Below are 16766 nucleotides of genomic sequence, written 5' to 3'. Positions count from 1 at the left end.
TTTTGCATTTTTGCTTTATCTGTTTCCTGTCTTCCTGCTTTCCTACTGTTTTTTGGTTTTTTTTTTTACCTTTAAGGCGAATCCTTGATGTTGTTTTATTTCATACCTAGTTACACACGTATATTTATGTATATATCTATAATATATAAGGGCATTTTTCTGGATAACCACAGTATCATTCTTACCTAACAAAATAACCAATACTATCATCTAACACTTAGTGTATTTTCAGAATTGTACAATAATCTCGAAACCGTGTTTTTAGAGCTTTTTTGTTTGAAAAAGTAATGTTTTAATGACAATAAAATTTAAGTCAAATCTCAAGCTAGATCCTTTTGTGGTTCATAAGCATGATGATTGGGTTTTCATGCTGTGTGAGGTGTGCCTCCCTCAGACCTTGTTATGACATTAGTATATTACCTGTCTGACATGAACAAAAAAATGAGAAAATCAGGCTAAAGATTTAGTAGGTTGCTTATTTAGTTATAATTAAATTAGAATAATTAATAACTTGGTTTTTTTTGGGAATTTAGATACAAGCCTTAAAGATGGCCTTTTCCATGAATTTAAGAAATTTGGAAAAGTAACTTCAGTGCAGATACATGGAACTTCAGAAGAGAGGTATGGTCTGGTATTCTTTCGGCAGCAAGAGGACCAAGAAAAAGCCTTGACTGCATCAAAAGGAAAACTTTTCTTTGGCATGCAGATTGAAGTAACAGCATGGATAGGTCCAGGTAAGACACAAGCAAGCTGAGTTTGAGTTACTCATCACACACACTGTTTGTGTTGCAGTGTATGAGAGGGCAGCATATGATCCTGAATGAGGACACTATTCTGGCTTTATTTATTGACATATTTCCATTGTCTTCTGTTTTAAAAGATGGTTCTATTTATTGTTCAACTTAATAAAAAACATTGTTTTGGTTAGGGAGGATAGATTTTTCTGTTGCTGTAATGGAGCCTTGCTGACTGTTAAGAGTCTGAAAGGCAGAACTGTGTAGACCCTTATTGAGTCCAGCCTTCCCAAAAGGATTGAATTTATCAAAACTAGGAGGTAGCTCCTAGGAGTGTGACAACAGAATTACCTTGAATTGGAAAGGAAACTACTTCTGGTTGGGCGCAGTGGCTCATGCCTGTAATCCCAGCACTTTGGGAGGCTGAGGTGGGTGGATCATCTGAGGTCAGGAGTTCAAGACCAGCCTGGCCAACATGGTGAAACCCTGTTTCTACTAGAAATACAAAAATTAGCTGGGCGTGGTGCCACACGCCTGTAATCCCAGCTACTTGGGAGGCTGAGGCGGGAGAATCATGTGAACCCGGGAGGTCAAGGTTGTAGTGAGCTGAGATTGCACCACTGCACTCCAGCCTGGGCAACAGAGCAAGACTGCATCTCAATAAATAAATAAAAAGAAAAAAGAAACAAATTACTTAATATTGATGTAGGGGACTTGTTAGACCAGTTTTATTTCTATTATGTCCAATACAAGTTGGGTCTGTTTTTCCAGCTTGCACGACCTTGAAGACAGAGTAACAGGAATAAGCCTTATGGGTGCAACCCACTGAGAATTTCCAGGGAACATTTATTATCTTGAACCTACCTGTGGAACCTGTTATAAGGCAGGAAATCTTCTCACACGTGGCTTGCATTGGCATTTCTCCTGTTTCAGGACCGCCTGCAGTACTTGTTTAAAAATGCAGGCTCTTTAACCCTGCCCCAGCTTACTGATTCAGAGTTTATACACTTAAGTTTGGGAACCCCTGATTTAACAGAACTTGTGAGTAAATTTGTAAAGGAATCAATAGAAACATTAAAAATTTATAGTCACTTTATGAAGCTGAGACACTTGAACTTTAAGACTTTAAGTGGAATTTATAGGGTAAACATGGCCTATTATAGGATAAATATGAATATTCTTGTAATATTCATTTATTAGATAATTAAAAAGAAAAAAATGTAGTTCCCCTGATGAGGATGCACAAATATGTTATTTGTATGGTAAAACTGGCACGGAATTGTTAGGGTGACCACTGCAAAATGGTCACTCTGTGATGTTACAATGAAACATAACAATTCAAAGGAATATTATCTTTTCAAAGGATAATAGGTTACGCCTTCACAGTCCTCCTTCCATCAAGTTTGAGATGGATTGCCCTAAATTTTACTAAGCTAAGAGCAACTCCAGGAGTTCTTTAAAATTTAACACATTTGGAACAGGTCAGAACGGCTTGAGAAACATTTAGAATGTCATATATGTTTCTAGAGCCAATTATAATTATTAAGTAAGGAGGATCTCATCCAGGGGCATTCAGTATGTAACTTTTATCTCTAGATGGTAGGGCTAGCTTGAGATTTTTACTGTAAAAAGCTTTTAACCTAGTTATTTAGCACCTAGGAAATAGGCTTTACCTACTTGCCAGTGAAAATTTTGAGAAGTTTGGTTGGTTCAAGTATAGAAAAGCTAACTACTTTTCCCAGATAGGACAACATTAAAACCAGTTAAATGGGATATGTGAAAGCAGTTGAATTTTGAGTATGGAGACTAGGTTGGAATTATGCTCTCAGATGGTTAAATCATTAATGTTATATTGAAATGTATTGAGCTGATTGCTTAGGTCAAGGATTATTTTCAAAGATCCAAATCCAAGAAACCTAACTTTGCATATAGACCCATTGGTGGCTTCTAAGATTTCTTTTCCCATACACTGCATTACAATCCCCTAAACATGAAACTACAAGTTCAAGAAGTTTTTTCCCAAAGGTGTGTAGGCATTACGACTTTGACTGGTTGTGAAGGTTAAGTGGACTACACGTGGAAAACTTTTTTTTTTTGCTAACTGAATTTCCGATCTTGAAAATTTACTGCTGAGCGTGGTGGCTCACACCTTGATTGATTGATTGATTGATTGGAGACAGGGTCTCACTCTGTTGCCACCCAGGCTAGAGTGTAGTGTCATAATCATGGCTCACCAAAACCTCGACCTCCTGGGCTCAAGCGATCCTCCTGCCTTGGCCTCCCAAAGTGCTAGGATTATAGGCATGAGCCACCATGCCTGACCAAGCTCATGCCTGTAAACACTTTGGGAGGCTGAGGCAGGAGGATCGCTTGAGCCCAGGAGTTTGAGATGTGCCTGGGCAACAAAGGGAGACCCCATCTCTACAAAAAATAAAAAATCAGCCAGGCCCTGTAGTCAGCCAGGCTGAGGTGGGAGGATTGCTTAAGCCCAGGAGTTTGAGGCTGCAGTAAGCTATGATCCCACCACTGCACTCCAGCCTGGGCAACAGAGCAAGACCCTGTCTCCAAGGGGGAGAAAAGAAGAAAGAAAGAAAATGTACCAGGCCATTTGGTGGGAATGAAGCCGTTACAGATTTTAATAGTTGCAAATCATGCTTTCTTCTTGTGTTTCTGCCTTTCGGAGCACAAACCTCAATATTCTATCTGAATTTTTTGAAATATTATTAAATGTCTGTGCACATTTAAATTAAGACCAAATTGAGCTTAAAATGAGATATGTTCCTTTGAGATATGCAGAATATATGGAGACAGCTATTATGAGTCCTGGGTAGTTTCTGAGTCCACCTGAGTTTCATGTGAAAGTATATCATAGTCTGATTGATCGAAAGGGGTAACATTAGTTGAGCTACCATTGGAGCCATCAGTCTGGACTCAGAAGTGAGATGTATTCTGACTTAACTCAAGGTCCCTGAAATTGAGTTTTTAAAAATACCAGTGTCGTTGACATTATCAGTAATGTTCAATGGCTGGCTCTAAATGCTTCATTTCAGTAAAGTTGATTAAATATTAATTTTTTGGATGGCTTTGTTTTACATTAAGAAAAAAGAACACACAGTAGTTTCCTATAATTGTTATCAACAAAACCTTGAGCGTTCCTGCCCTAGACCAAGTTTATAAATGGAGCTTCAGAGAAAGGCTATGATAAATTAGAAATTAAGCCAGCGCTTTTGATCATAAAAAATAGAGGCCGGACGTCATGGCTCACACCTGTAATCTCAGCACTTTGGGAGGTTGAGGCGGGTGGATCACCTGAGGTCAGGAGTTCAAGACTAGCCTGCCCAACATGGCGAAACCCCATCTCTACTAAAAATACAAAAATTTGGCCAGGCATGATGGCGGGCACCTGTAATCCCAGCCACTTGGGAGGTTGAGGCAGGAGAATTGCTTGAACCCAGGAGGCAGAGGTTGCAGTGAGCCGAGATTGCTCCACTGCACTCCAGCCTGGGCGACAAGAGTGAAACTCCATCTCAAAGAAAAAAAAGAAGAAGCCGTAACAATCATTTCTGTTTGTCATTGGGGACCATGCAATATCAAAAGATAATTTAAAACATATTGCTTTAATCTGTTTTCATAGTTACTCTTGTATATAAAATTTCCGTATTTAGACAGTTGATTTATTGTGTTAGTATGAGAGGGGCGAAATGCTAAATATCTTATAAAATGTTGAAAAGTAAATGAAATTAAACAAACAATGAAGGTGGACTATTTTCAGCTGAGTTTTTATGTCTATTTCAGAGTATAGTTTTATACGCCAAATTGAGAGCCTGCTACGTAATTTTGGAAACTAGGATTAGGCTCAAATAATTAATTACCATTTTTGCTGGGGTTTAAAATCTATTTCTGTGTCAGTGATTATTTTTAAAACAAATCAGGCCAAGTGCAGTGGCTCACACCTGTAATCCCAGCACTTTGGGAGGCTGAGGCAGGAGGATTGCTTGAGCCCAGAGACCAGCCTGGGCAACAGGCTGGGGGGGTGGAAAAACTAGCTAGGCATGGTGGCATGCACCGGTGGTCCCAGCTACTTAGGAGGCTGAGGTTGGAGGATTGCTTGAGCCTGGGAGGTTGAGGCTCCAGTGAGCCATGATCCTGCCAGTACACTCCAGTCTGGGTGGCAGAGCGAGACTCTGTCCCAAAAACAACAGATCACCTTAGCAAAGATATCTATCTATTTTATTTTTTCTATTTTATTTTTGAGACAGGTTCTCTCACTCCCATCACCCAGGCTGGAGTGCAGTGGCATGATCACAGTTCACTGCAGCCTCAACTTCCCATTCTCATGCTATTCTCCCACCTCCGCTTCCCAAATAGCTGAGAATACAGGCGTGCGCCACCATACCTGGCTAATTTTTTGTATTTTTTTTGGTAGAGATGGGGTTTCAACATGTTGCCCAGGCTAGTCTCAAACTCTGGGGCTCAAGCGATCCTCCCACCTTGACATCTTAAAGTGCTGGAATTACAGGCATGAGCCACCCTTCCCAGCTAATTTAGCAGATTTAAATCAGTTTATTTTTAATTTTAAAGGTTAAACAAAGTGTTACTTTAGCCTTAATTTTTTTTTGAAACGTTTCTTTAGCCTTTGTATTCCTTTTTTGCTTTAGAGTTAATAAGGGGTGGCTATTTCTGAAGGTGTTTATGATATTTCAGTTTATGTGAGTATTCAAGCCCACTATTTCAGACATTTTGTTTTTTAAATGTAGATTTTTCCATGATATATAAATATGCATTAAAATACTGTCTTCTCTTTTTACTCGGCCCCCGTTCCACTTACAGAAACAGAAAGTGAAAATGAATTTCGCCCCTTGGATGAAAGGATAGATGAATTTCACCCCAAAGCAACAAGAACTCTCTTTATTGGCAACCTTGAAAAAACCACTACTTACCATGACCTTCGCAACATCTTCCAGCGCTTTGGAGAAATTGTGGTATGTTGCTTTTACTATGTAAACAATTTTAGGTCTTTGTCATAACACATAAAGCATAGTACAGATTATATTTGGAAAGGTGATATTTAATGGTGTAATGAATGAACATTGTTGTGTGCTTTTAGCTCTTGCTAAAAGATAATCCAGAGAATCCCATTGGGTATGGTTCTATATACGTGTGTAAAAATGTAATATATGTCCTTTGTTTACACATATATATTTTCTTACCTCTTTTTTTTTTTTTTTTTTTTTTTTTGAGACAGAGTATCACTCTGTCTCCGATCCTGGAGTACAGTGTCATGATCACGACTCACTGCAGCCTCAACCTCCTGGGCTCAAGTGATCCTCCCATCTCTCAGTCTCCTGAGTAGCTGGGACTGTAGACATGTCCCACCACGCCCAGCTAATTCTTGTGTTTTTTGTAGAGGTGGTGTTTTGCCATGTTGCCCAGGCTGGCTCTTACCCATTTTTATCTTTCTTTGTTCATTGGGTTCTGTTTTAATGCCATCTCTAGTCCTGTGGATTGAAAGGAAAATCTGGAAGAGAAAAATGTTTGTAAAAATGAAGCAGCAGGCTGAGCATGGTGGCTCACACCTATAATCCCAGCACTTTGGGAGGGTGAGGTGGGCAGATCACTTTGAGCTCAGAAGTTTAAGACCAGCCTGGGCAACATGGTGAAACCCTGTCTCTATAAAAATACAAAAATTAGCTGGGCGTTGGTGGCCTGCTCCAGTAGTCCCAGCTACTCAGGCGGCTGAGGCTGGAGAACCACTTGAGCCCAGGAAGCAGAGGCTGCGGTGAGCCGAGATCACGCCACTGTACTCCAGCGTGGGTGACAGAGTGAGACCCTGTCTCCAAAAATAGAAGCAGCAAATTAGTGTATGATTGTTTTGTGATCACAGTGCACATCAGAAATACCTTGGGGATTACTAGAATATGGGTGTCGTCTGCTAGCAGTTCAATTCTATTAGGAAGTCTTAATTTGAATCACTTTTTATATTATGCAAGTCATCGTTAGATTAAGGGGTACAAGAAGTTTTCTGTTCCTTTATGACTTAAAATTAGAGTCAGTTTAAAAATGAAAATATTTTGGTCACAGCTTTGTAATCTTGGGATATACTATTATTATTTTTTTAGACAGAGTTTCACTCTTGTCACCCAGGCTGGAGTGCAGTGGTGCGATCTTGGCTCACTGCAGCCTCCGCCTCCTGGGTTCAAGCGATTCTTCTGCCTCAGTCTCCTGAGTAGCTGGGATTACAGGCGCCCGCCACCATGCCCAGCTAATTTTTGTATTTTTTAGTAGAGGCGGGGTTTCACCGTGTTGGCCAGGCTGGTCTTAAACTCCTGACCTCAGGTGATTCGCCTGCCTTGGCCCCTAAAGTGGTGGGATTACATGTGTGAGCCACCATGCCCAGGCTGGGAGATAACATTTTGTAAGATATCAGCCTTTCTCATCTCCTCAAAATCTTTCATAGAATCGTAACTTCTGTAGAAATCTGCACATGCCTTCCTTCTTGGTTCAGCCACAGCAAACTTATAGAGAACCACAACCCCCCAGTTAATGCCCCAACAATATGATATTACAGATTCTTGGCCAGAAAGTCACACATCTGAGGTTTCATCAAAGCACTGGAAGCCCTGGTAGTTAGTTATTGTCCTTGATAGGTATGTCAGCCCCACCCCAATGTCCTTCCTTGCTGATGGAGAAATGGATGACCTCATTTTCAATTATTTTGATTTGTCAAATTCTTTTGGTTTTGTGGGAGTAGCATATACTCTAATTGCAGTTCTACTGCCTACCTAGATGGGTGGTATGGAATTCAGTAACCTATCTGGGCTCCAGCTTCTTTTGTCTTTAGACAGTTATCTGTTATTTATTTATTTATTTATTGATCTTTTAATTTTAAAGGTTAAAGAACAAAGATTTATTAATCTTCTCAGATATCATATTTTATTTTATTTATTTATTTTTAAGACAGTTTCACTTTTGTCACCTGCGCAATGGCGCGATCTTGGCTTACCGCAACCTCTGCCTCCCGGGCTCAAGCGATTCTCTTGCCTCAGCCTTCAGAATAACTAGGATTACAGGCATGTGCCGCCATGCCTGGCTAATTTTTGTATTTTTAGTAGAGACAGGTTTTCACCGTGTTGGCCAGGCTGGTGTCGAACTCCTGACCTCAAGTGATCCGCCCACCTCCGCCTCCCAAAGTGCTAGGATTACAGGCGTGAGCCACGGTGCCCAGCCAGATATCATATTTTAAATGGCCTGGCCCCTAATAACGATTTTAGATATTGCAGAAGGGAATTATTTCTTAGGATTTCATTAAATAGCCTGCGTTTTCTTTATTATCGTTAAGTTTCTCTTAATGCTGTTAGTATGGATTTTAAATTTTGAATTTTGAATTGCAATGCTGTTGCTCCTCTGCAGAGAGCTTCACATGAGAAGGATTTCATGGTTTGTGACAATAAATGCTATATGTTTTATAGCAAACTAGTAACTTACCATTGTATTAAGGTGTACAATTTTTTTAACTAAGTAAATGATGATTGAGAACATGACTTTTTTGAGAAATAAATACCCTATATGGACTTGGTTCATTCTAATTTATTTTCTTGGGCATATTGCTAAGTTGTATTCATTGGTTTTTTCAGGATATTGACATTAAGAAAGTAAATGGAGTTCCTCAGTATGCGTTTCTGCAATACTGTGATATTGCTAGCGTTTGTAAAGCTATTAAGAAGATGGATGGGGAATATCTTGGAAATAATCGCCTCAAGGTAAATGAATTTGCATAAATTATTGTGCTGTTATGATTTGCTTTGTTTTTTAAGACTTGAAGGGGTTTTTTTTTTTTGCATATGCCTTATTATTTAAGATCCTACTAAGACAGATAACCATAAAAGTGATATAGTTCTTTGCATTCCTATCCTATTATATACTGTAATCTGATTAATATTCGATTAGCCAGGCAGGATTTTTTTTGTATATTCCTATTTAATTTTAACCAGATGTTTCCCACTTGAGATGTTGATTTGATAAGATTACTATAGAAAACCAGTTTTCTGAGAATTCTGTTGTAGTTGACTAGTAATTGTGAACTTTACTAATAGAAATTTTGCCTTTTATATTCAGCTGGGTTTTGGAAAGAGCATGCCTACAAACTGCGTGTGGCTAGATGGGCTTTCTTCGAATGTGTCAGATCAGTATTTAACACGACATTTCTGCCGATATGGGCCTGTGTTAAAGGTAGGCGGGAGGTTTTGGTGTGTGGTTCAGACTTCTGACTCACTCGTCTTGGTATTCTCTCCTTTCAGTCTCAATTGGCTAGCATTGCCTATTTCTTTAATAACGAGCACATTAAAATTATGTTTGCTAAGATTTGGTCAATAAGGGCATTTGCATCTGTTGCCTTAAGTTATGAGTATTTTGAAGAAACTATTTTGAACTAGCCAAGGTGATTAATTTTGAAACTATTCTCATAGTATAAATAGAATGAAATAGAAATGTTGCTTAGGGATTTTTATAATTTTATCTTACATTAAAATTAGATAGTCTGATTATATAGTTATTCACATTTACACTAAATATGTAATTAGACTTTTTTAAATGAGGGGAAGTTCACACAACAGAATATTCATCTAACCAATGATTTTTATGTAATACATCCATAAGCAACAGGAAAAGGGTCTCCAGACCCAATTCAGTGTGTGAAGGTAAAGCTTCGGTTCCTTAAAACTATGTTTACTCTGTGGTAGGTATATTGTATACCCTTGACAATGCTTTTTTTTTTTTTAATTTATTTATTTATTTTTAATTGAGACAGAGTCTCACTCTGTCACCCAGGCTGGAGTGCAGCGGTGGGATCTCAGCTCACTGCAACCTCCGCCTCCCAGGTTCAAGCGATTCTCTAGCCTCAGCCTCTCGAATAGCTGGGATTACAGGTGTGTGCCACCACGCCTGGCTAGTTTTGTATTTTTAGTACAGATGGGGTTTTGCCATGTTGGCCAGGCTGGTCTCAAACTCCTGACCTCAAGTGATCCACCTGCCTCGGCCTCCTAAAGTGCTGAGATTACAGGCACTGCGCCTGGCAGACAGTACTTTAAATGTAGCTTTTGTTGTTTAGAGAAATACACATCTTAAAGATTGCCTGTATAAAAAAATCCACAGCCTTAAGACAGTTATGCCACTTGTAGCCAAAGTTCACAGAAATTCTTTGTTGTTCTTAATTTTTCCTTCCTTTCAAGGGTGTTTTTTGTTGTTGTTGGTTTTGCTTTTTTGTTTTGAGCCAAAACAAGACGAATACTTTACTGAAATACAATATAGTGGTCAGTAAACATGGAAAACAAAGTAAAATACAGAAGAACAAAATAAAGGCATAATATCTCAAGCCATAATGTCTATGATTCTAAACAGTCCCTGCACATTTTCATTTTATTGTGTTCACTACAGTGTGCATCACACTTTTTTTTTTAATAGAATAAAATATATAAAAATATATTTTTTCCCATCCGTGTCCTTGTGGCTTAGGATTTTGTTGGGACTGACACTAAGTCCAGTGGATGAGGCTCTTACTTGTTTTTTGTTTGTTTGTTTTACAGGTGGTGTTTGACCGCTTAAAAGGCATGGCCCTGGTTCTCTACAATGAAATTGAATATGCACAAGCAGCTGTAAAAGAGACCAAAGGAAGGAAAATCGGTGGGAATAAAATTAAGGTGTGCAGAATGACTTTAAACAGAAGCAAAACAAAGTCCTATTCAAATCTCACCCTCTTGGGCCGGGCGTGGTGGCTCACGCCTGTAATCCCAGCACTTTGGGAGGCCAAGGCGGGTGGATCACCTGAGGTCAGGAGTTCGAGACCAGCCTGATGAACATGGTGAAACCACGTCTCTACTAAAAATACAAGAAAAATTAGCCGGGCTTGGTGGCGCGTGCCTGTTAATCCCAGCTACTTGGGAGGCTGAGGCAGGAGAATTGCTTGAACCCAGGAGGCGGAGGTTGCAGTGTGCTGAGATCATGCCGTTGCACTCCAGCCTGGGTGACAGAGTAAGACTCCACCTCCAAAAAAAAGAAATCACCCCGTTAATAACTAGCATTTTGTAGGCTGCCAGCCAGGAGAGTGGTTTACAAGACATGTATGCTGTATCATTAGTGTTTAAGGGGAATATTACAATTTTATGCTCAGCTACTTGTGGGCACAGCATCTTTAAACCATTAGCCACAGATCCTTCCCTAAAAATCTTCTCATTCAAAGAAGTGTGCTTCTCAGTGTTGGGGTGCTGATGCTCACACAGACACTCTCATCGCAGGCTTGACCACAGTTATGGGTATCTGACACCCAGGGCCTCATAGTATCAGTCCACCATCCTGAATGATATGTCTTTCTTTCCTTTCCTACTCTCCTGAAGAGTGGGTAGCCACTTAAAGCATAACTTTATGTCCAGTGTATGTTTTTAAAAACTTGTATTCATGGTAGTTTGAAGGAATTTATGCACTTAACTATGAAATAACTATGATTGTTAGGTTGAAAAAAGTATTTTAAAAATAAGATGACAAGCTATTTGATAGCTGATGAGCATCATATGCTTTAGTAACTTTGAGGCCCAGCTGTGAGTAAAGTTTAAAATGTTCATCCATATTTTGTTTTATATTCTAACTGTAGTTTTGGCAACAGAGATTGCTGGATTTAGTTGATCTGATTACTTAATTGCCATTTCAGTTTTCCATTTTGCTTTTTTCACTCCTTCACAATTGGGTTTGAAACTTTATAAATTTCATTCTTTTATCACGGTTTATACAGAATTTGAGAGATTTCAGGTTAATAAAATATAGTTTCAGTGATGAGGACTGTTTTACTTGAGATACATTGCTGTTTCCTGAAATTTTCTCAGAAGGGCTATGTTGTGAAGAATTTACAAATTTGATAACATTTTTCCATCATTAAAATTTGAAACTTGCATCAAACACCTCTTTTTTTTTTTTTTTTAAAGGTGGATTTTGCAAATCGGGAAAGTCAGCTGGCTTTTTATCACTGCATGGAGAAATCTGGTCAAGACATCAGAGACTTTTATGAAATGTTAGCCGAAAGAAGGTATGTATTTTAAACTTACCAGTGTAGCTTGAGTTTTAATAGTTTTAATACAGAAACTTAAGATGGCATTAAATTTTATTTTTCACTCTTTACCCCTACTTTCATCTTCTAGAATAGAGAATGCTTCTCTTTTATCACTTCATATGGAAACACAGGTTTATTTTTTTGAATCCAGTTTCCAGGTAATTCCTATGGGTTTGGAGCAACCTGTCTGGCTTTCTCACTGAATGCTCCTAGAGCTTGAAAGAGTTACTGTTTTGCCAGGTGATAACTTTATGTACTTTTTTTTTTTGAGACAGGGTCTCACTCTGTCACCCAGACTGGAGTGCAGTGGCATGATCATGGCTCACTGCAGTCTCTGCCTTATAGGCTCAAGTGATCCTCACACATCATCTTCTTGATTAGCTGGGACTACAGACACTTGCCGCCACGCTGGAGTAATTTTTGTGAAGATGGGTTTTCTCCATGTTGTCTAGGCTGGTCTTGAACTCCTGGGCTCAAGCATTCTGCCCGCTTTGGCCTCCCAAAGCGCTGGGATTACAGGTGTGAGCCACCACACCTGGTCTGCTTTATGTACCATTAATCATAAATACAAATCATCTTGCTTACAGTTACTTCTTAAAGTAAATGTATGAATATATGTTAGAGTGCATTATAAACTTTTAAATGGCTACATATTTAGTAATGACAACATCCAGGTTGTATGTGCTCATACATTTAACTTAAAAAATAAATAAATAAATAAAAACTTCCAAAAGAATATCAAGAGCTTTATTTTAAAGTTGAATCTCTTAAATAGTCAAAGTGAATCAATAAGCCAAAGCATATGTAAACTGGCAACTTTGGCAATGTGCAGGGCAAACCTGATTTCCTCTTGTTAATACTTTCAGTCATGGTTATGTAGTATTTAATATTTTTTCTGCTGAACAGACCAAAATATAGTAAAACATCTTAAGATAATGCCACCAGATTCTTCAATAGCTGATTACTTTTGAAAATGGAAATTTGGTCCATATTATCAAGCTGTTTTTCCAGACATGCCTCTGATTATGTTTCCTGGAATGTTCCCACTAGGTCTCCACCCCTATATGTGTTAGACAAAAGGTTTGTGTGAAAAACGCCTTTAGACACTTGAGTTCAAAGTATGAAAAGGGCTCCATGGCAAGATGAGCCAAGTCAGGGTTGTGCTGCCACAAGCCCTGTTGAATGCATTCCCTTTCTACTGCCTCTTCTTGCCAATTCATTTTTGTTTAAGTGATAGCAAGTATTAATATATATTAATTCATTTCTTAGTGGAATATTGTACAACAGTCGTTGAATACTTTGTGCTTTTTTTTTTTTTTGAGATGAAGTCTTGCTCTGTGGCCTAGGCTAGAGTGCAGTGATGCGATATTGGCTTACTGCAACCTCTGCCTTGCCGGTTCAAGCGATTCTCCTGCCTCAGCCTCCCGAGTAGCTGGGACTACAGGCGCATGCCACCACGCCCGGCTAATTTTTGTATTTTTAGTAGAGACGGGGTTTCACCATATTGGTCAGGCTGGTCTTGAACTGCTGACCTTGTGATCCGCCCACCTTGGCCTCTCAAAGTGCTGGGATTACAGGCGTGAGCCACCGCACCTGGCCTACTTGGTGTTTTTAAATGAAAAATGCTCCCTACGGCCAAATTCTCAAAAGCTCAAACTTGTCAGGTTTTGATGGTTTCTCACCAGATCAGAATCCAAATCACAAAGCTTCAAAGATCAATACTCCTTTAGCTAGAAAGTCAGGCTCGATAGACTGTTTTCTCAGTTGTGTGAGTGTAAGAGAGTGAAAGTGAGCGTAAAATTGTGTGGCCACATGCAAGAGAATGTGTGTGTCTCTTGTCAAGAGAGAAAAAAATTCTCTATCCTGGCTTCCCAAGTAGCAGTTTGAAGTCATTGTTAATACAGTAAATGCTTACAAGGAATTCTTATCTATATGTGAGTGGAAAGTGTCCCGGAGGCCTACTTGCACCTAAAACATACAAAATCCATTAAAATCCTCTGTGTACATTAAATATTTTAAAACAGCAGTTTTGTGTGAGGGTTGAATAATGTAATGTGGGTGTTACTTTTTGTATATTACTACTTAGAATCTATTTTTTTTTTTTTTTTGAGACAGAGTTTCCCTTTTGTTGCCCAGGCTGGAGTGCAATGGTGCAATCTCAGCTTACCGCAACCTCTGCCTCCTGGGTTCAAGCGATTCTCCTGCCTTGGGCTCCAGAGTAGCTGGAATTACAGGCACGCGCCACCAGGCCTGGCTAATTTTGCATTTTTAGTGGAGACACGGTTTCTCCATGTTGGTCAGGCTGGTCTCAAATTCCTGACCTCAGGTGATCCGCCTGCCTCGGCCTCCCAAAGTGCTGGGATTACAGATGTGAGCCACCGCGCTTGGCCAAAAGTCATTGTTTGTTTTAGTGATGAACTAACTGGCTTTGGGTTTGTTCTGTGTTTTTTCTCATGGTTATTTATCCCTCTCAAATGGCAGTTATCTCCTCATGAGGACGCAGGAGGGTGTGGGACTTCACTGTGACCCAGGTTTGCCCCATGTGGTTTCAGTTGGCAGTGCTTATGGAATGCATTCCTTGCAGTAGACCTTGAGGATCTTTGCCTCTTCCATAGAATGGAAGTTATCTCACTGAATAGTTGATGTATGAATGAAAAAAAATGCTTTAATGCTAATGATAAGCTCAGGAATGCAAATGACAACTCTATTTGCACAGGGCTTTCCCATTTTCCAATAGTATTTCATTTGATCCCTCTAATACTCTGTCAGGTAACCCTTTTTATGGAAGGAACTTTTGCTAATAAGATCACAGGCCACTAAGGGGCTGGGCTGGGGATAAACCTAGGGTTCCTACCTGCTAGTGCATTGAGCTTACCCTTTACCAGAGTGGTTCTCGAGATGAATTTACAGGGTCACATTGTGATTCAGATGACATCTACTTATGGTACTTTGGATACTCTGTGGTTTTGTGAACAGAGTTCTCTCCGAACCTGACTTTCTGCAGTTCCTCAGTGTCCCCGTACATGGTCCAAGTGCCAGTTCTGTTGTCCCTGCTTAAATTGTTGAATTCTTTGAGGGCAGAACTGCTTATTTCTTTTGTTGTCATGGGGCCCAGCAAAATAAGTATTTGTTAAGCTGAACAGTGCTCCAGCATGAATGCTTATACATATATTTCTGCCTTCCAAAACTTTTTTTAATATTACTACTTTATAAATTTTTATTAAATTTTTTTTTTTTTGTAGAGATGGGGTCTTGCTGTGTTGATCCTGCCAGTCTTGAACTCCTGGCCTCAAGCAGGCCCCACAAAGTGCTAGGATTACAAGCCTAAGCTACCATGCCCAGCTCGTATTTTTAGATATAGTTTTAGTTTGCTTAATTAAAAAGATACCTTGATACTGTGTTTTTAAATACGACTCAAGCCTACCATTAATATGGGCAGTAAACTAATGACCATTCTAGGTGTCTTACTCACTTTATAATATTAGAAGGTATATTATGTGTTCACCTTCATGTGGAAGATACATCCTCAAAGTATGTATTTATGGTGGTAATGAGTTAAATTAGCCTAATTCCATGCCTAGTAACAGTTATTTATGAGCTGCCTGGTCACTATTTAGACAAGGAATCTGATTTCCATGGAGCTATGGAAGGATCATCTTGAATCCAATTAAACCAAATATCATAGATACACAATAAAATATTTTCTTTGAACTGAGGAAGTTCAATATAAGTACATATAATAGGCCAGGCACAGTGGCTCATGCCTGTAATCCCAGAACTTTGAGAGACTGAGGCGGGCAGATCACCAGAGGTCAGGAGTTTGAGTTCGGCCTGGCCAACACAGTGAAACCTGTCTCTACTAAAAATACAAAAAAATTGGCCAAGCGTGGTGGCGCATGCCTGTATTCCCAGCTACTTGTGGTGGTGGTGAGGTAGGAGAATCGCTTGAACCCCAGAGGTGGAGAGCAGTGAGCCGAGATTGTGCCACTGCACTCCAGCTCAGATATACACACACACACACATTTATAAATATATTTACAAAATATACATATTTATAAATATGTATATTTATAAAATAATGTGTTATCGATGCTTCCAGTGTTGGAATGTTCAGTCTAGATGGCTTCGTTTGCTGTTCAAAGGAGTTGGAACATCATTTAGTAGCAGCTTTGATATATTTTTCTAAAGTTCATTCTTTCAACAAATAGTTGAGTGCTATGAGCCAAGTGCTGTTGTAAGAGCTAGAGAAATTTTGGCCAAGAAGACAAAGCCTGTGCCTTTATGGGGCTTAAGTTCTAGTGTTCTTTTTTTTTTTTTTTTTTTTTTTTTTTTTGAGATGGAGTCTCGCTGTGTCGCCTAGGCTGGAGTGCAGCGGCACAATCTTGACTCACTGCAAGCTCCGCCTCCCAGGTTCATGCCATTCTCCTTCCTCAGCCTCCCGAGTACCTGGGACTACAGGCGCCTGCCACCATGCCCGCCTAATTTTTTCTATTTTTAGTAGAGATGGGGTTTCACCATGTTAGCCAGGATGGTCTTGATCTCCTGACCTCGTGATCTGCCTGCCTTGGCCTCCCAAAGTGCTGGGATTACAGGCATGAGCCACCGTGTCCGGCCAAGTTCTAGTGTTCTTTCAGCGAGCTACTAATGGCAGTGTTACCTAGAATGAGCCAGGTGTATCTACATGAGAGAACAAACATTGCCGAGAATGAATGAGTGAAGGAAGTAATTTGTCTCTGTTACAGGTGTATTTAATTTCATATAATATATGTTCTTGTGTGTAAATTTAATCCTATTTTGAATGCACCAGACAGGTCCCTGTGGGAGAAAACCTGTGGTGAGTTCCTTAAAACTGGAGGAGTTCTCTCATGGTGCTTGCAGTCATCCCTGGTTTGTTAGTTGGCAGCCTGGGGGAAAGTGACAACATTTACTGAGGCCAA

The 16766-nt window shown here is 39.6% G+C and overlaps 1 protein-coding gene and 1 non-coding gene across 9 annotated transcripts in view; both read left to right on the top strand.

Moving 5' to 3' along the window:
- Positions 1-16766, top strand: part of SPEN (spen family transcriptional repressor) — a 92084-nt gene that overhangs the window by 62181 nt on the left and 13137 nt on the right. For all 8 annotated transcript variants that reach the window (XM_016954756.3, XM_063804913.1, XM_016954761.4 and 5 more), the window contains 6 exons: positions 534-734; positions 5565-5716; positions 8369-8494; positions 8850-8963; positions 10316-10429; positions 11705-11805. In XM_016954756.3, the coding sequence (XP_016810245.1) occupies positions 534-734; positions 5565-5716; positions 8369-8494; positions 8850-8963; positions 10316-10429; positions 11705-11805 (808 nt within the window). The remainder of the gene's footprint in view (positions 1-533; positions 735-5564; positions 5717-8368; positions 8495-8849; positions 8964-10315; positions 10430-11704; positions 11806-16766) is intronic.
- On the top strand, positions 330-430 carry LOC112207438 (small nucleolar RNA U13). Its single transcript, XR_002941883.1, has one exon. It is a non-coding gene; the product is annotated as a small nucleolar RNA U13 (small nucleolar RNA).

The sequence above is a fragment of the Pan troglodytes genome, chromosome 1 (genome assembly GCF_028858775.2).
Source record: "Pan troglodytes isolate AG18354 chromosome 1, NHGRI_mPanTro3-v2.0_pri, whole genome shotgun sequence".
Taxonomy (NCBI): Eukaryota; Metazoa; Chordata; class Mammalia; order Primates; family Hominidae; genus Pan; species Pan troglodytes.
Note: the sequence above shows the minus strand (reverse complement) of the source record. Positions and strands in the feature narration are given on the sequence as shown.